This window comes from Centroberyx gerrardi, chromosome 5 (assembly GCF_048128805.1).
Source record: "Centroberyx gerrardi isolate f3 chromosome 5, fCenGer3.hap1.cur.20231027, whole genome shotgun sequence".
NCBI classification, from domain to species: domain Eukaryota; kingdom Metazoa; phylum Chordata; class Actinopteri; order Beryciformes; family Berycidae; genus Centroberyx; species Centroberyx gerrardi.
The window spans coordinates 15,998,981-16,018,878 of NC_136001.1; the positions used below are offsets into that span (position 1 = coordinate 15,998,981).

The following is a 19,898-nucleotide window of genomic DNA, read 5'->3' on the forward strand; positions in this document are numbered from 1 at the left end:
TTACCGAGGCTGTACAAAAGGCTGCAAGGTCAGTTCCCAGTACTAACAGGAGAGTGGATTCCACATGTGAAAGGAGATTAGCCTGATCTTCTCCTCTCTCTATTATTTTCAGGGACACTGATCTACTGGCGAGTGCAATAGATTGCTGAGATTATCAGACTGGCCTTACGGTTACAGAGGCTGTACTGACGGTTGCTTTGTGTGTGCGTGTGTGTGTGTGTGTGTGTGTGTGTGTGTGTGTGATAATGACAAAGCCCAATTACCATTTAGTAAATTGCCAATATAACAATCATCTTTTCTAAAATAATAGCAGGTACAAACCTGACCAGCAGATGTCCCTGTTGACCTTCGAAACACAGACATTGTGACATGTTTTGCCCTGCAGAAGTTTAGTCGAGGGTAAGTGTTCTTCAACTTGTTTGGTCTTGGTCTGGAAATGTAATCATGCTTTTTGGGCACAATATAATGGAAGATACCAGAGCTCACAAGCCATACGTGTCTCATCTTGCATTTAGGAATAAGGTTTCTGAAAATCAATAAGATGAATAATGAATAATGAATATGATGAATAATACAACTGATGATACATATGATACATATCTCCAAGGAAGTAAGAAAAACAGCCTTATTTTTAGCCTGATGACAGTGCATTTTTGACATTATCCGATGGGTTTTGAAAAGGTTTCATCAGCCCAAACAGTTGAAGAAATGTCTCAACCCAAAGACAAGCATGTAATCCTTCAATTGAAATGAAAATATGAAAATCAACAAAACTGTAGATATGAGATTTTCACCTGATAGCAACGATATGTGATAGTCTTTGCATTTTAGTGGATATTTTTTTATTTGGTTGTTTATCACTGGTTGATTTCCATTAGAAGCACAGAAGGCTTCATTTGAAATACATAATTACACCATGCAGCATTGTACTGTAATTGGCCTTTTTCTAACCCTATCTATTATTTTGGGCTATTTGCTCCCATTGTACTGGTTGACCCTAACGAAATCATAATGGCCTGCCCTCTGACGCTGAAACACTCTTTGATTCACACCACACAAACAAGAATGAACGCACTCACATCTGCTGTGCCGTGTGCGCATGCTCGCATGCACGCACGGATACGCGAAACAGGTGCGCGCACACAAACACAATCGGATTACTCACACAGCTGTGGAGCAAAAATAGACACAGGTTTTCACTAATGCCCGTTCATATCGTATTCATATCACGGTCAGTCATTTCAAATCATATTCACATTTAGCATCTGGGTGACTACATTTAACATCAATTGTATGGGATATGAGTATTGATCACACCATAAAATCCCCGGTGACTCATTTAGTCCATAGCTGCCCCATCGATAATCATCTTCTCATCCGTGTTATTCTCCTCCCCGGAACCTACTAATATTTTTTTTTATCTTTATTTATCCAGAGACGGTTAACTAAGCATGCATGCTGTTTGTCACCAATGGCTTCACGCTGTCGTAAATACATTCACCTGAGCTGCCCTGCCCAGTATACAACCACAACCTTCTGCTGCAGCACCTGAAGCACCTGGATAGCAGTTGTTGAGGGGATTTTCCCAACAGGCTTCCAGGACCTGGCAACCCTCCGGTCATAAGGATAGGCCTACTTTCACTTACCTCTAGGCCAACATCTACTGCACACACACACACACACACACACACACACACACACAAACACACACACCCTTATCTGCCTGGCTCCTTTCCACAAGCCTTCCTTCCTTCTATTCCTCCCTTTCATCCTTCTTTTCTCCCTCTCCCTCACTCCCTCCCTTCCTTCCTTCCTTCTTTTCTTCTCACCGCCCCTTCACCCTCAGCTTCTCCCCCTACCTGTCCAGCCACAACTTCCACCCCCACCTCTCTTGTAATTTCCTCAGACTTGAAACGTACCTAAGATTAATGAAAGTCATTATGAATAGAGTTTTTTTGCAATATAATCATAGGCTAAATTTTCCCTGCTCCATCTATATTTATTCTGCATTCATGACATTGAGGATACCAGCCACTCAACAGCCAACGCATTATGATGAATCATACCGTGAATCATTGCACTGCATCATATTTTGCTACTTGATCAGGTGAAAATCCAGCCAGCATGAAAGTATTTTATGGCCTCTGTAGGATATCATGTGAATTCCAAAGTCTATGAGAGAGGGGAGAGAGAGAGAGAGAGAGAGAGAGAGAGAGAGAGAGAGAGAGAGAGAGAGAGAGAGAGAGAGAGAGGGAGAGAGAGAGAGATGGTCGTGGTGTCAAGAGTGTGCGATCCTGGCGCAACACGTTTTCCGACTTTCTCATTCACCCGGGATATATAGGCTAGAAAGACAAGGACTCTCCTGAAATGTATGTGCCTTACTGGTAAGTTTATTTCAGTCATTTATTTTTACTAAAACAATAATTTGCAGTGTTGAACTGTGAAACTTTTTTTTAATCGCAAATCAATTTTATTGCCGGTAAGAGATTTAACCGATTATAATAAGCGATAGGTTTGTTTATCCTTTTTCGTAGCAATTGAAATCCTATCAGTGAAAAAGAAAAGTTTTCCTCTGTGATTCTGCAGCAGCTCAACAGGTGGTTCTGTAAGCACCGTCTTGTAGTATTTCGCATGAGAGCCATTATTCATTTTGATAGATAGGCTCCATTAGGTATAAATAGGGCACAAGATACCATGATTAATCTGTGCACCCGCCCTATTGTAATGAAATCAGCGAGGCAATGGTCATTATGGATAATCATATTGGACAATTAGTGCTGGATAAATACCCTGTCCTTTTCTTCTACTGTGTGATTAAAGAGTGGGCTGCTCACATGCAGAAAATGCATGCAGATTTTTTTTATTAGTGCTATCCAGTCCTTCTCCTCTGTTATTCTTGGTGAATTTGGTGAGTAATAAGGTTCCTAAATATTTGTGTTGGGCAGGCAGTTATTGTATAAACACAGAGACTATAAACACAGGGCGAGAACAGATTTACAATCACTCATTTCATTTCATATTCAAAACCAGAGAGGGGTTTCAGGATAGCTAATGATACACCCTCTGGTTCAGTGTCTCTTCAATAGAATGCCATCTATTATAGCTTATGAGATGAGGTTCAAAATATGGGGGACAAACGGACAGTATAGGTATGTACATTTGTGTTTTGGCGTACCCCAGCAGAGAAGCCTTACATGGGCATACATTTGAATTGGTTTCAAATGGGTCTACTTGATTACTTGATTACATCTTGTAGCTTTTACTGTTGGGGTACCTTCCGGCTTGTGTGTGTACTTGATTCAGTTGGGCGTACCCCGAAGGTTTCTGACAAATCTTCTCTATATAGAGATATAGCATCCAACATCTCTATAGAGACAGCATCCAACACACAACATCCACAGCAAAGTGGCAGTGTGCATTCAACTGTTTCCTTCTTTCTGTCTCTCTTGCTTAGTTTATTGTTGTGGAATTGATAGACACAAGGGATCTAAGCATGGTTGGCAATCTGATGAGAGAAAAGAAATCTTATATATCTTAAATATTTTCCTACCATTGCCCCATGTTAAATATGAAAAGTCCTGACGATATAGAGTAGAGTGATTTTACTGAGGAAGTTCCACTGAAAACCCTTCAGTTCCCGCTACTGTTGTTTTTCAGTATGCAGCGACAACACATGAGAGCATGTTTTTTTTCATCCTCCTCCTGTGTGAGTGTCATCAGAGGCCAGTGAGTAAGACGGAAAGGGGGAGAGAGAGAGAGAGAGAGAGAGAGCGACAAAGAGATTGAGAGAGGGACAGAATATGATCAACACCTAAAACAGTGCCAATACAATAAATATAGCCTATGGAAGAGATAGGAAGGCCTATAGTGATATGACATCATAACACAACGCATAACAATACTGCACTCATTGGCTTAAACTGGTTTGGCAATTTGACAGAAATAGCCATATCTTGGCATTAGTCTGGGTCTCAGGGCGAGGCTAAATTTCTTACATTTTGGTCCCAACCTGGAAAAGTGGATGAGCCCCTGGTCTATAAAGAGCAGAAAATCATAGTTTTGATTAACCATAACAAATGTGGGTCTAATATGGGCTCCTTGAGCAGACTTCAATAGGTGTGTTTGTATTTGTCATATGCCGTGGACAATTTGCACAAATTGAGCAAGGAAAAATAGAGGTAGCCTATATATGCATGGAAATTGTTGTTACTACAGTACATAACATGCATATTTAATAAGGGAAATGTGTGCAAAATGTTACTAAATGGGATGCCACCCTCTCTCTTATTCCCCCTCAACTCGTTCCCTAGACAAATGTTGCATCAGGAATGGATTAGATTTTACTATGAGGATGATTTGAAATTAATTTTGTTGGTGTCCTGTAAGACCTCACATCTCCAACTTTGTTATTTTTTAATCACATCATCTACATCATACTATAAAGCAAGGAATCTCTGTCTGTATGTGTGTCCTTCACATATCTCGAGAACCGTTCGTCCGATCTACGTCACACTTGGTGGGTGTATTGCTGGGGACCCAAGGACGTGCAGTGTCAAGTGTGAAGTTGTTTGGGTGAGTGGTTCTCGAGAAAGCTGCAAGCAGCAATACCGGAGGCCAAGCAATCCGTCTGTTCCGAACAGGCATGTTTTGAACAGGCACTGCACTAGTGTAGAAAATGCTCCATAATCCTGCGACCAAGCCAAATAATTGAAAATGTGTTTTTTTGTTTGTTTGTTTTTGACTTGCGTGTATATTAGAGTCATGGACTCCAATATCTTGTTTATTTGTTTTTGTTATTGTTATTGTTTTTGACTGTTTTGACTTGCATGTATATTGGAGTTATAGACTCCAATATCTTGGACAATATCTCCAAATCATGGACTCCATAGTCTTTTTTTATTGTGAGGAATTCAATTTGATATAACTGGGATTTGATGTTCTTGTGGGAAAAATGAAACATAATGACACATTTTCTCTGTGTAATTCTCTCTGAATAATTCTGCACCCAATGCTATATGCTGTATGCTGAGCTTTGATCTTGAATGTCCTAAAAAGGTCAAATGATGTTTTTCAATTTCCTCATTAATCACGCTATACAGAAGCAGCTACCTGCCTCCATAGCAACGGGTTTATTTCAGTCCACTGTCTTAAAAATCCATACCCCATACAGTCAACATAAGTGCATTTCCAGCCCCACACTTGTCTGCAGATGTACAAGTTACGACAGAAGACTTTTCCTCAAGTTCTCTGCTATTGATCTGTTATCGAAGCAGTTCTGTCATTCCATTCAGAAAAATGTGAAGGCGATTTTACAGGAGGTGTCTTGCTGTGCCTTGGAGATTAAACGATCTTATCAAACATGGTACAGTATAGGTCTTTTTTTATGAATCCTGTCTGTCCAAGGCATGGAGTCCATCATACAACATCCAGAGCATTGGTCTGTTCCTGCTTCTTTCTTTCATGGTTAGTCTACTGCTGTGCAATTGATGGAATTTGCCACCCTCTTGTGTGAGTGTGAAAGAAGGCCAACTGGACAGTGAAAGAGAAGGGGGGGGGGGGGGGGGGGGGGGGATTGCATTCATTGATTATTACGTCCCAACCAAAAAAAGCTTGAAGACAGTCTGCCTGCAAAGATTAGAGGAAGAATCCTGCTGTGCGATAGTTTTCTGTTCTTAGGCAATTAAACAGTAATTACACACAGACTGTGCATTTTGCATTGTGTCTGCTCTGCCGAGTACCTATAAGAATCTTGTGTGTTAATCTTGAATGTCCATTTTTAAACACTACTGACAGCGGCCTAACCTGTCATTTTCTTTCTGTTTTCTAGATGTCAACTGTTTGGATTTATGTGTCTACTAACTAATGGAGTACAGATCAAGACAAATTTGTTGAACATCTTTTCCAGTATTTACAGGATCACCTGTTTTGAACGACTTACAGTTTTATCGGCCCTTATATTATAAGGGGTGTTGGACCCAAATTTTCCTTGGGACCCCAGCCGATTGAAACATACCAGCGCACAATCTTTTTGGGTTCTGGCCCACAGTTTAAGAAACACTGACCTACAGTATTCCATGATGTGAGTGGATCCAGAAGTGACCCTCCCAACTACCATGATGGAATCTGGTCCGGTGCCCTCCGCAGACCTTCTACACCTCACCAACAACAACTACGACAGCAACAGCAACGACAGCTGGAGCGGTCACTACGACGATGACAAGAGCAATCGCACCCTGTCCAGCTATGACCACTTGCACAGCGCCGTGCTGGGAGTCTTCCTGGGACTCCTTTCTCTCCTCACCATCATCATGAACCTCCTGGTCCTTTTTGCAGTGAAGCGGGAGAAGAGCCTCCACACCGTCGGGAACCTCTACATCGTCAGCCTGTCTGTGGCCGATCTGATCGTGGGGACCACAGTGATGCCTCTGAACCTGGTGTATTTGTTGGAGGATGAGTGGAAACTAGGTCGGGCTGTCTGCCAGTTTTGGCTCATCATGGACTACGTGGCAAGCACAGCCTCCATTTTTAGTCTGTTTATCCTGTGTTTGGATCGGTACCGGTCTGTCAGACAGCCGCTGAAGTACCTGAAATACCGAACTCGAGGAAGGGCCAGCGTGATGATTTCTGGGGCCTGGCTGCTGTCGATGATGTGGATTATTCCTATTTTAGGATGGAGGTCTTTCACTCACGTAGACCTGAAACCTGAGGCAGAGAACAAGTGTGATACGGATTTCCGCTTTGTCACATGGTTTAAGGTTATTACTGCCGTGTTCAACTTCTATGTACCTTCAATACTGATGCTGTGGTTTTACATGCACATCTACTTGGCAGTCAGGCAACATCTCAGGGAGAGAGAGAGAATTATCCATCCAACTGATTCATTTGGGGAAAATGAGAACGGACAAAGTGCTCAGACACCCGAAAAAAATGATTATAAATCACCCAAGAGGGACAGTAAGGTATTAGTGGAATATTCTAAAAAAGACCGCTTGCTGGATCAGAACACTCTGGATCAGACATATTCTCTCGAAGATGCGGATAAAAGCCACAAGGCTCTCTCTAGATGTCAAAGAAAAACTGGTGCAAAGTGCCAGCAGACGTCATTGCTTGCCATGACAACAAAACGACTCAGAGTGCCACGAAAAGCCAAGAGGTGCTCCTTGTCTCCTCAGGAGAAGCAGCCTGGCGCTGAGGTTCCCCTGAGCCGGCCCTCCGTGCCACACGACTTAATTTGCTCAGAGGAGAATAACGAGAACAAACTTCACGCATCTATAAACGAGTGTCACGTCACCGTGCCAAACTCAGTGAGCGGCATCTGTGATATAGGCCAGGTGTCCGACGTGCAGAGATACACTACTGTGCTGTACAACAACAACGACCTCAGCCACTCCCTGCCCTGGACCGAGGAGGGGGTTGAAGATGGCGAACTGGACCCAGCCAATGCAGTGACTCTGAAACAGACCTGGCAGAGGTTTATTGACCAATCACGTCAGCGTATCCAAAGCCTGAGGATCCATAAAGAGCACAAGGCAGCCAAGCAGCTGGGCTTCATCATCGCTGCGTTCTTGTTGTGCTGGATACCATACTTCATAGCCTTCATGGTCATGGCGTTCTGTAGGGAGTGTGTCCACCATGACCTTCATATGTTCACTATATGGCTGGGGTACATCAACTCCACTCTCAACCCCTTTATATACCCTCTCTGCAACGGGAACTTCAAACGGGTGTTTAAAAGTATTCTGCACATACCCACACGTTTGTGACAGATTTCTGTTAAAGACTCAAGAAAAAGAGGCTGCATGAACTTTGTTCTCTCATTTTGTGGCTATGAGAAATAACATTGAATCTTGACTATTATGATCTACAGCACTGGCAGAACAAAATAGTATGAATGCTGCTGACATTCAGTGGTTCCCCATTAACCATTTTTTTACGAATAGGGGACAATAGAATCAAACGCATAAGTTTCAAGTTGAATCAATTAAATGTTTTGACCAGGTCTTTTCATATGTTTGCCTTAAGGTCAATATCTTGGGTACTTTCAAAGTGTATACAAAACTGTGTAAATGTATTTATTTTGAGTGTAATGATTTCTATTTATTCTAGATCTTATTTTTGTAACCTACTGCATACTGACACAGACTCGACATGGCAACGGTTGAGTGTGGTAAATGTTATTTATTTTGTCTATGTCATGCTAATTACGCAAGAATCTGTCTAGGACAAAAGCTCTTAAACCCAAAGGAGTAATTTTGTCTCTCACCCTTGGAACCAGGATTGTGCATCATGTCACACAGTGACCCCAAATCCGTTTAGTGTCCTGACCCATGGATGTGGTCCATGACAGAAAGGAAGACTTTTTTCTTTACAATTATTTATCTATTTATTTATTTACTTCTCACATGATTAAAGTACAGAATCAGAGATGTAAAATGATGTGTCCTTATAAAAAATATTAAATTTTTACAAGGATTGTCATACATAAAATCCGCTTTTAGAAAAAAAAGCTGTCACATTTTCACTTTGTTTTCTCATGACTGACTACAGAAAACAGGATATGGAACATTAACTGTCTGTCCCTTGTAATGTTGGTCCAGGAAAAACAAAACTCTTGGCAAGTATCTAGCAAGCTTTCACCCCAGGGAGGGCTGTGGTTTGGGATCTGTTTTTTTACAGCATTTGAATGCATCCTTCTCTTTAGAGGCTTAAAAAGGCTGAGCTATTAGCCATTTAATTGTCTTGTTAACAAATATAATCACTATCGTAATGATTGCTTTGTTCTATCCTGTCTGTGCTTTGCCAACTCACTGCTACCCAAGCATAATATTAGACTAGGTGAGTGCATCAGGTTCAGTCAGATACTGTGACTTTAAAGACGAATAAATAAATAAATAAATAAATAATAAATAAACAATACATAATAAATAACACATTTATATGTCATAAAAATCACTTGCATTTTAATACAGTCCTGTGCATGTTACGCTACATGTTGGCTACATGCCTGCATCACGTCATCCAAAACATTACAGATTCTGTAGGGAAACATACAACTCTGTGAAAGTCAAAGGATAGAAATGCAGGATCTTTTTTCTTTCTTCCAACAAAATTGATCTTTTAGAATTGAAGCCTGAGCCTCTTATACTCACCTATTATATGATCTGGTGCAGTACTTCTTTTCATATAATTAGAGCACAAATTAGTCCTCCACAATGCAGTGAAAGAGCAGCCATCAATTTGAAAGTACACCCTTCAGTGCTCTCACATTTAATAAATATTTGGAACACACACAGTGCTTCCATCAGGGTGTAGAGACAAAGCATCAAAGCACATTGTTGTCCTAATGGAACAGGCTACTACCTGCAACCCTGTAGTGAATGGTGGCAAAGTGAATTAGTTTTACAATGAACATTCAGTCCTAACCTATCAATGCAAATGATGTGTTGACATTTCTGCTTGTCTGGCTCGTATCTGTCAATAAATGTCATATTTTCCTTTTGCCTGACGAAGACCTTAGGGTCGAAACATTGTATTGTACTGAATAAAGTATTTAGAAAGGAGCTTTAATCCAGTGTGCAGATAATCCCCCTTTTTTGAATCACTTTTCATGACTTTTTATCCAGCACTTGGCCTAAATATACTTTGGATCTGCACACCTCTACTGCCCTTCTCATATTTTCCTAATGTGTCATCTTATATTTAATTTCTAATGTGTGAACTGCATAATAGTTGTAATAGAGTTTTGTAACACTATAAACTGCCTTGTTTACCTCTACACAAAATCCAGGACATGAAACCCATAATGTTTCCTATGTACAATGAAAACAAAGGGGTTGAGTCACTACTGAGCCAAACCAAACAAATCAAAGTGGGTGGAACTGAGCTGGAAGGGGTGATGATGTGAACAGGAGTCACTTTAGTGTGTAAAAAGTGTGTGATTTCACTGGGGATCATCTGCGTCAACAAAATGGAGCCAGCGTAAGCTTCGTGATGAGGAAAAACACTGATGCCCTAGTTACCAAATGCAGTCAAAATGAAGAAAACAGGCTGTGTTATGAAGGTTATTAGGTTCTGGCTGTTATGGTGCAGGATGCATTATCCTGGTATGGCTTAGATCAGTTACTCCTCTAAGGGAAAGATAGATGCACATACGTACAAATAAATTCTGAGTAATGACATTAATCTTATAGTGAAGCATTTCTTTCCTGATGGGAGCGGTCTGTCCCACAGTGACAATGCTCTCATCCACAGAGTGAGATGAAGGGTAAGATGAGTATGAAAACAATGTAAACTATATGAGCATCTCTGCAGGAGTGGTTTTCCAAACTGGACAGCATTTTCCCAATACAATCTATTCATTTCTCATGGAAGAATAGCCTCATGTCAGTCCCATACAGTTCCAAACACTGGTAAAATCTATGACACAGTGAACAATGGTGGTGGTCTAGCAGTTCACTGTCCTGTTAATACAGTTTATAATGGTGTTTCCTTATTTTGGTGATTACCTGAACATGTCCATCATTTGTGTAGCAGTGGTTTAGGAGGTGGATATACTCTGACCCCACTTTCTAATATGAGTCAGTGGTAATTAGGCTCTGAGGTGTGCATATACTTTATGTAGATAAAAAGTGTCTGTGCTCTGTTTACCTGTATACCCTCATCTACACTACTGATATCCATCTATGTAGTGTAGGCTACCCACACAAACCATCAGATAATATGAACACGGAACAGTGGCACAGAGACAATATTCTGTTTTTTCATAGTGGCTGAAGGATCACTGGCAACAGGAAAGACATATATGCTGGTTGTAACCGTGGGAACATTAAGTGCATTAGGAGCACTATGATGGGGTTGAATATGATAAACCAAGGGGAAACCTCATGTGGGGAAGGAAGCTGAGCACCCTCTTAGCACTATTGTATAGTTTCTGCCAGTGGATTTGCCAAGACCAACAGGAACTGCACTATTGAATGTGGAAAGATGAAAAGAAACCTGAAAATTGTATGCCCACTGGGAAAAACCCCCCATTTTAAATCAATGTCCATGCAGTAACAGAGCCGAACTGGGTTGTTTTGTTCAAATTAACAGCCATATAACATATATAACTGTGTGCAAGCCACACACCATGGCAAGTTATTAAATAAAACACCTGGGTATGATCCTGTACAAACAAAACAGTCCACTGGCACAAATCTTCGCAGAGGAATGAAATACTTCAAATAAGTGAACAATTCTTTATTTAATAGAGAATGACTGCAGGCTGTTGTGATTATAAATATATTTCTTGGGGCTATTAACAAACCCAAGTCTATTTTTCCTACTTTTTGAAGTGTGTGTGTGTGTGGGGGGGATTCATAAGTGCAAAATTAATCTAATCCAGGACTAATAAATAAGAGCATATAGTGCAGGACAAGCAAATTGGTTTGACCCGCAGCCTACAGTATATAGGCCTACATGCAGGTGGCTCGTTTCACTCAGCCAATGAATTCAGCTGCTGGAATGTGACTGAACTCGAAACGTCCCAGCTGAGTTGTCGAAGATGTCCAGCTTCTGCATACAGCTAGTTGACTGCAGAAAGGCTACTCCGCCTTATAATTTGAATGGAAAATCAATGTATAGCCATTTTTGACAGAGTCGTTTCACATGAGGAGTCCATAATTCCTGCTACTTTGTAGTATTGCTGTGCTTAACTGCAGCTCGCTAATACTAAATGTACTTCTTGCTGCAGCTTACACCGTCCTAGCATCGTCCTGTAGCTAACGTACACTCCGAAATGAAAAGGAACGGCGCCTACAGGTTTTTGTCAGTCTTCTCCTGCTTCATCGTTTGCGTGTTCCTGTTTTTGTTTTGGTTCTTCATATTTTACTCGATGATGCTTGCTCCTTGAAGCACAGGAACACTAGATAGCCGTTAAGCTAATAACGTTAGCATCGGAGAAACTGTCACCCAGGCTACCCACACTGCATTGCTTTATTGACACTCCGCGCGATCACATGATCTTGACCAGGAAGTAAGACTTTCTGGTAAGTGTAAAATATGTGAAACTGTAGCTAGATTGTTATTACACACCAGTCGTTGCTCAAACTTTTGGCCCGCTTTCTTAGATGGTTTGAGATACAATGTTATGGCGTCAACTTGTGATTTGCTGCCTTGAAGTTGTTTGTCGTGTGAAAATAACGTTAGAGCAGTGGCTGTCAAAACTGCTTGCTGTCACTGTTGTCTGTGCTCCTGCATGCATTGACAGTTTGTCTGCGGGTCCTTAAAAAGTCATAAAATGTCTTGAATTCCTCAAAGTCGTTGAGCCGTAAAGTCTTCATGTCAGATTTAGAGGTCGTTAAAATGTGAGGTATCTTAGTGCAGTATTCTTGCTAATGAGAAATCAGCCAAATCAAGCAGCACTGATAGGACGGCAGTTATTTTTCTTTTTTTCATTTTCCAGTTCATGTCAGTGGCGAAATTGGTCTTAAATATCATTGCAATTGGGAATAAAAAGATTTTAAATTGTATAAATTGACACCCTTAGTGAACACAGATCAGTAGCTAATCAACAGATTACATGCTTTAGCAACCTTAATGATGCTTAGAGACAATACAGCCAGGGTCAGGCTCTCTCACTCTCTCTCTCTGTCTTTTTTTTTTCTTGTTTTGCCACTGATTGTTGCACATGGTTGAAGAAAAGCACACTTTGTCATAACAAGTGTGCTGGTTGTTTGGCCTATTATTTCTGTAATGCCTTGCTGATTGGCTGATTGGATTATAGACTGATTCGGTTAGCCCACTGATTTAATTGATTGAATCCCTTCACTGTATCCTCTGGATAATGTATTTGAGACAGTACCCTCAGTGGTCATCAGCTCTGTAGCTTACACATTATTTTACTGTGTGTTTGTGTTATACTGGACTGTTATACTGTTAATATATGAATATGAATGGAACCCAGTGATTGTGTGTGTGTCTAAATTATCTCTGTTCTTTTTTCCCCCCTCACAGATTATATAGCCTGCAAGTGGCAGTGTGTATTGTAACCTAGAACTGTTTTCTTTCACAGCTTGTATAATTTGATTGCACAGTCTATCAGCTAATTCCTGATGGCGTCTGGCTCCGGTGAAGCAGGGTCCTCCGCTGCAGACCCCAAGCTGCAGTTTGCTCCCTTCAGCAGCGCTCTGGAGGCAGGCTTCTGGCACCAGCTTACTCAGAAGAAACTCAACGACTACAGGCTGGACGAGAGCCCCAAAGGCATCAAAGGATACTACTATAATGGTGAGCAGGGCAGTCAGGTAGTGTGGCTATTATGACGACTGTGAAGTTAAGTTACAAATGTCTTATCATAATGGTGAGCAGGCTAAGCTGCTAGTGTTTAGTCTATACAGTCTGGATGGGATGCTAACTTTTCACTGCATGGCCACAGCATGGTGGATTGAGAAATTCAACCTCTAAACCGTTATTGCTTAACTGCTAAAGTGCGCTGCTGCTTTTCCACACTTGCAACAATCATCAACATCAATTTGAAATGACACACACACACACAAACGCACGCACACACACAGACTGAGCAGAAGGATTTTCTTGCCCATTTAGATCAAGAGGTTCAAACAACAAGGGTGAAACATAGTTCTTTTAACCTATTTATTCATATTTCTATCTTAAAAGGTGACCCAGTTGGTTTGCCCACTCGCCTGACTTTGGAGTTCAGTGCATTTGATTCGTAAGTATGGTACAATATATTGCCTATAACTTACTGTCAGTCAGTTCTAAGTTGGATATCAGTCATTAATTCCACCACAACAGCTGGTTTACGCTACACACATTCACTTAACACAAAAACTGATAGTCACATGCTTGGATTTGGTTGTGAGCTAAAAATGATTACAAACGTATAAAATGTAGGCATATTATTTTATTATATTATTATATGATATTATTCTAAAATGTGAAAAATAGTAAAAATGCATGTGTCCAAACTTTTGACTAGTAGTGTATAAATGATGAACAGCATACAGAGATAGAACTAGTCTGTCTGAGGAGGCTGAACAGACAGAAAAATAAAAGTAAGGCCATTTATCATTTATACAGTGGAATCAACAAGTCCTTGGGAAGATACTGATAAGAGAGTGAGCTAATGCTAATTGGAACCTGTGTGAAAGGTACAGGCAGTTACGGAGGAAAAAATGTTACTTATGACGCAAAATACAGAGTGAACAGTGGAAAATTACTGGATGCACAGTGGACATGGAAAACTACTGAGTACTGACGACGAGATGAAGCAACAGAAATGTACTTTCAGGTTTGTCTCAACAGAGGGAATAAAGCATAGGTCAGCTTCTTTTAAAGTGTATTAGCTGGGTCAGGTTGGGTTGGGCCATGGGGTTAGGTATGTTCATATTATCAGTGTAAACATAATCTACTGGTATAAATAGTTTTTGCTGTCATTTTGTAAACCTATAATGTAAATGTGTAATGTTTTGCTGTCAGGGACGGTCCGACTCCAGCCCGCTGCTGTCCGGCTGTAGGAACGCTGTATAACACCAACACACTAGATGCCTTTAAGACCACTGATAAGAAGGCTCTGCTGGAGAACGAGGCGAAGGAGGTGAAAGACGTCTTATTTGAACGTTACTCAGACACACACACACACACACACACACACACACACACACAGACCTCTGGAGGGGAATGTCTGTAGAATAGCCATAACATCAGAATCGGTCACTAAATGGTATAAGTGAACAGTTTAATGCTCAATCAATCATCAATAATTGCTGATGAAACTATTGGGTGATGCTATAAATTCAATTGTCATGATTATTTTGAAGACATATCCTGTATGTGTTCATTGCCTGTTGTTTTATAGATATGGGAGGCTATACAGTCTGGGGCTGCAGTGAAGGACCCGTCCATCCTCTGCAAATTCATTCTGCTGACCTTTGCAGTGCGTATCAACAGTATCTGGTGAATGTGTTCTGCCATTAGTTTCATACATTTGTGACTTTTTTGTGTGACTGACGTCTTTCTTTCTTTCTCTCTCTCTCTCTCTCTCTCTCTCTCTCTGTCTCTCTCTCTCGGTCTTCTGTCTTTCTTCCCTTCTTCTTTCCTCAGGATCTGAAGAAGTACCATTTCTACTATTGGTTCTGCTTCCCTGCGCTCTGTTTCTCAGAGGGGATTAAGATTCTCCAGCAGCCCTCTACACTAGAGCAGGTTTTCTCAGCTAAACAGGTAGGCTGTTTAAAGATTAGTATACCATCATTGGTATAAATATTTGGACAGAACACTTTAACTCCTAAATCTTGGAAGCTTTTCTTTAAAGCTACTACCAGCAGAATTTGAAGCTTGATGACTTTGGCGACCCCTTCAGTCCCTTAGTGGTAGTGTTTTACATCGCGTCGCAAAGACAACACAAATATGTATCCAGAAGAGGTGACGTGAAGCTGTCATAATACAAATTAAATAATGGAACTGGAATAAACGTGTGTAAGGAGGAAAGTTACTTTTCCCACGGCGCAAAACGTGTTCATCAGGAGCCAAATTCATGTCAGTCAGTCTATCAGTCAGTCAAAAGGTCATGACCTCGTATTGAAAGATGCTCGCTCTCCCAGTGTTCGTATCGCAATGTGTGTTTGTAACTGCAGTGGCTAATCTATGCGTGACAAAAAATATTTTGCTGGCAGATATTTTAGCTGTAACTAGATTGAGCAAGCAAAGCAGTTTGGCCTTACAGATGTGGAATTTTTGGGTAGCCAACGAAACACTTTGGCTAACAGGCTACTATGATACTGAAAGACTGGAAAGACTGGAGCAACTAGCAATATAGTAGACTGAGCAAGTCTAAGTGAGTCGAGTCCTCTTTCTGTTTTGGTTGAGGCTCTGTCTTTGTGCCATAAATTAGTCCTGCACATTTCACGCCAAATCGTGTCAAATCAAATAGAATAAACACATAGAATAAACACATAGAGAGCAACACATAGAATTAAACAGTTTACAAGGTGATGGTTTCAATTTTCTACAGCCATTATATTACACTATCAAAATTAATTTGAGAATGATATATTGAGGTAGATATTCTACACATAGGGGCTTTAAGTTGTTCTGATACCTCTCATGTTTATGGCTCTGAGGAGTGAGACAGACTCATTAAAAGAGAGTTAGAGCGACTCATAAATAACATGAGGCCAGCTAGAGGACACAATGATGGCTGTTTCTCTCCATCTCTTCCCTCTTTCTCTCTCTTTTTCTCTCTCTCACACACACACACACGCACACACAACATAAATCATCAGTATTATGTAACAACTTGATAATTCATGTGTGATAAGAGCTTCATGAGCTTCATGAGCTGCATGGCATCATTCAGATCTATAAAAAGTTCAATCAGTTTACAACCAGGATCAAGCCAGAATTACAGTGTGAGTCACACTGGCCAGTCCCTCCGGCACTGTGACTGTGATCACACTGTATAAAGCTCCTCTTATTCACAATTTTTTAGAAATCATTTCATTACAATGTTGGCTTTAAACACAATAACATTTCTAATCAAGCATGTGCCACCAGCACAATAGCAGTTCCTCAAGGAGCTCATCCCGACATTTACCTGCCAATTTTCATCAATGTCATGCACTCAATGTTATGTCTTACAAATTAACACAGAAATCACATTGTTTTTCACAAAACACCCACTGCTCAATGAAGTGTTTTTGTAGTGATTGCAGAACAATTACAGCAATGTAGCTTAGCTTATTTGTACTTGCATATTTGTTTGTTTCCAACTGCCATATTTCTTTCCCACTTTGATGCCAGCTTAGGCTAAAGGCTTGCACCACATTTGTAGGTCTTGCAGTTAGAAGTATTGGTTTATTAATCAGGAAATGCATACATTTTCACTCGTATTTATCAAGTGTTTTCCACAGCAAGCTGATTATAATACACTCATAATGCCTTATCACCATACTGTTAAGAACACAATGCTCACTGCATTACATCAGCACTCATAAAACAATATAGCGATAACTTGAAATTAATTATAAGTACAAGCACCCCATGGATATTTATGACTAGCTATCTATCAGAGGTTGTCTGACAAGAGCTCTAAAAAATTATAATAACCTGTATTTCAATATGAGTCACCTTATGCTATAGACACACAACATGTTATTATAAGCACTCATACTTTACTACAATGATCCATGCAGCAACATGAGTTACTGTATCATTGTCATAAGTGTCATATAATTCTTTGTAAGTTATATCGACAGCATTATGTGTTCTTATAAGTGCCTAATAATTAATTATGATTACCCTTTTAATGCTCTGTAGATATGGTCGTCATAGAAAGTGTTGCTGTATTTAGCATTAATATTCCTGACCCCTGTCTCACTGTCCCAGATCACAGCCTTGCAGGAGGCCTACGATGGCCTGTGTGTCAGCGGGGGAACCACTGCAGTCCCTTACTTCCTGATGAAGTACACAGATGACAGCGTTCAGATGGCTCTCCTAGGGGACTGGGACACATTCTTCACTGATACTAAGAAGGTACTACTTCAGTTTGTATTATATCAGTATTTGACAGTCAAGGGATGCAAACTGTTTTCATCCCTCCATATAGGTGCAGTTACTGTAGGATAATGTATGCAAAACCTCTGATAAAAGCTAAGTTAACGTACTCCGCAAAGATTTGGCCTGAACTTGCAAATTTGAATATAAAATAAAAATCTAATATAAATAGAATATAAAACATTATTTATAATTTTGGAACATTTTTGCAGAACTGTAAAGATTCTAGCTATACAGTGCAGCACTGACATGCTGTAAACTATTTACTGTACTTGTATTGACTCATCTCTGCCTTTGGATTTATGAAGCAGTAAATATATCCTTTTACAGACATTTAATACACACACACACAGACACACTTTGGTAATGTAAACACACTTTGTTTGGTTTCTCCAGGTTACTGTGGGCGTCTATGATCCGTGTACTCTGTCCCAACATCCGGGCTGGCCTCTCAGAAATCTACTGGTCCTCCTAGCTAGCCGATGGTAAACTGTGTGTGTGTGTGTATGCGCGTGCATGCGTGTGTATGTTTGTCTACGTGCGTGTGCGTGCGTGCTTGTGATGAGGAAAGATGGGGAAATTCTCCAGAGGACATTTTGTAGGTCCTCACTCTGGATTTCCCTATGAATGTTTTTTAGCTTAGACAGCTGTACTTGTTTTAGGCTGAAGGCTACAAAGACAGGAAATCTCTACTTACTGGATTTCCTGTCTCTGAAGTGCAGCGAGCAGTTCAGAAACCTTGGTGTTTGAGCGTGTTTACATGCACACTAATAACCTGGTAACTGGGAATAATCAGGTTATGGCAATAATTCGATTGACGCGTTTACATGCACTCTAGTAATGCAATAGTGGGGAAAACCCCAGTTTACATGATTCCATCATAGTTGGATTTCTCTCCTTAAGAGAGTGACATAAAACTCAAACTTCCTGGCGTTTTTTTTTATTTTGAACATAGTGCCACGCGTAGCTTATTTTCATATGGTCAGGTTTCTGTCTCATTACTTTGCACTACTTATGGTTGCAAAACCATAAACCATTAAATGTTGGATGTTTAGATGTTTAACAAACTTAGAAACTTAGATGTTTACTCTCATGCACTGATGTGAAAAACTGAAAGAAATCAGACTAAAGCTATGCACGCGCTGAATAATTCGAAAGATCGGGCAAAAAGTTGGCAGTGTTAATCAGGTTTCTCATAACGCGATAACAGCCTTTATATATATATATATGCTGTTCACATGACGACTTGAATAATCGGGGAATTGCCTTAGTTGGACTATGATCGGTTTGTTAGTGTGCATGTAAACACACTCACTGTGGATGCTCATCTTTCAAGGTCATATTAACAGCAAGAACAGCTTTCTATCATTTAATGCTGCAGCAAGAGTTTTAGCAAGGACAAGAAAAACGTGACACATTACGCCTGTTCTTAGATCTCTGCACTGGCTTGCAGTAAACATTAGAGTTCACTTTCAGATTCTGCTGCTTGTCTACTAAGCTGGATATGACCTGGCTCCTCAATACATCTCTGACTTCATTTCAAGATACGAGCCAACTAGGTCTCTCAGGTCTTCTGGCACTGGCCTCTTAGTTGTTTCAAGGATGAAATCAAAAGCCGGCTCAGCTGCTTTTAACTATTACACTCTCAGTTGTTGTTGGAATACCCAGCCAGATGACCTGAGATCACTTACCGCTTTTAAAAGCTCTTTTCTAAGACCTTTGACTAGGGTTTATCACCATTTGTGTGTGTGTGTGTGTGTGTGTGTGTGTGTGTGTGTGTGTGTGTGTGTGTGTGTGTGTGTGTGTGTGTCAGTGTGTGTGTCAATGTGTGTCTTTAATTCCACCTTATACCTTATACCTTATACCTTATACGTGTGTGTTCTGGGAAAGAAGGCTGTGTAGTTTCTCGATGATATATACTTTTATGGTGGGTTTGCACTACTTTTGCATGTGTTCTGCTTGTATTGTTTTCATGTGAAGCATGAAATCTAGGAATGATCTAGGAATTTACACTTATTCAACTGTTGCACTCATTCTAAATTACTCTGGATGAGAGCAACAGCTAAATGCCTAAAATGTATTTTAAATGTAGGTCAAGTGTTAAGGTAAGTATTACACATTAGGTGAGGGTAAGTGTTTTGGCATTGTGGAGTAAGTTAGGGGACGAATGTTAGTCAATGGAATATCCCTCATAGTTGTGTGTGTTTTGTCTATTGCTCCTTAGGATTGTAATCAACACCATCAGTCAAACCTATCTACATGGCTTGAAGTACATTGTTCAGTCTAGTGATATACAGATACACACCAGTATATTCTGGTCAAATGTTTCCTTCATTGTATGACACCCTGCA

General features: G+C 40.4%; 2 protein-coding genes across 2 annotated transcripts in view; both read left to right on the plus strand.

Moving 5' to 3' along the window:
• Positions 1-2,263: 2,263 nt before the first annotated feature.
• Positions 2,264-9,561, plus strand: hrh1 (histamine receptor H1). The gene is made up of 2 exons (XM_071913134.2): positions 2,264-2,384; positions 5,828-9,561. Exon 2 carries the CDS (start codon positions 6,114-6,116, stop codon positions 7,761-7,763), a length of 1,650 nt encoding a protein of 549 aa, XP_071769235.1. The 5' UTR covers positions 2,264-2,384; positions 5,828-6,113; the 3' UTR covers positions 7,764-9,561.
• A 1,904-nt stretch (positions 9,562-11,465) lies between these two features.
• Positions 11,466-19,898, plus strand: part of atg7 (ATG7 autophagy related 7 homolog (S. cerevisiae)) — a 60,677-nt gene continuing 52,244 nt past the window's right edge. Inside the window, exons 1-8 of the mRNA XM_071913130.2 lie at positions 11,466-12,026; positions 13,052-13,263; positions 13,654-13,708; positions 14,476-14,593; positions 14,855-14,932; positions 15,100-15,216; positions 17,380-17,526; positions 17,944-18,032. Of these exons, the coding sequence (XP_071769231.2) occupies positions 13,092-13,263; positions 13,654-13,708; positions 14,476-14,593; positions 14,855-14,932; positions 15,100-15,216; positions 17,380-17,526; positions 17,944-18,032 (776 nt within the window). The 5' untranslated portion in view covers positions 11,466-12,026; positions 13,052-13,091. The remainder of the gene's footprint in view (positions 12,027-13,051; positions 13,264-13,653; positions 13,709-14,475; positions 14,594-14,854; positions 14,933-15,099; positions 15,217-17,379; positions 17,527-17,943; positions 18,033-19,898) is intronic.

Bases quoted from the DNA above. Each gene is read 5' to 3' on its own strand.
- hrh1 (XM_071913134.2), top strand. From the start codon at position 6,114: ATGATGGAATCTGGTCCGGTGCCCTCCGCAGACCTTCTACACCTCACC.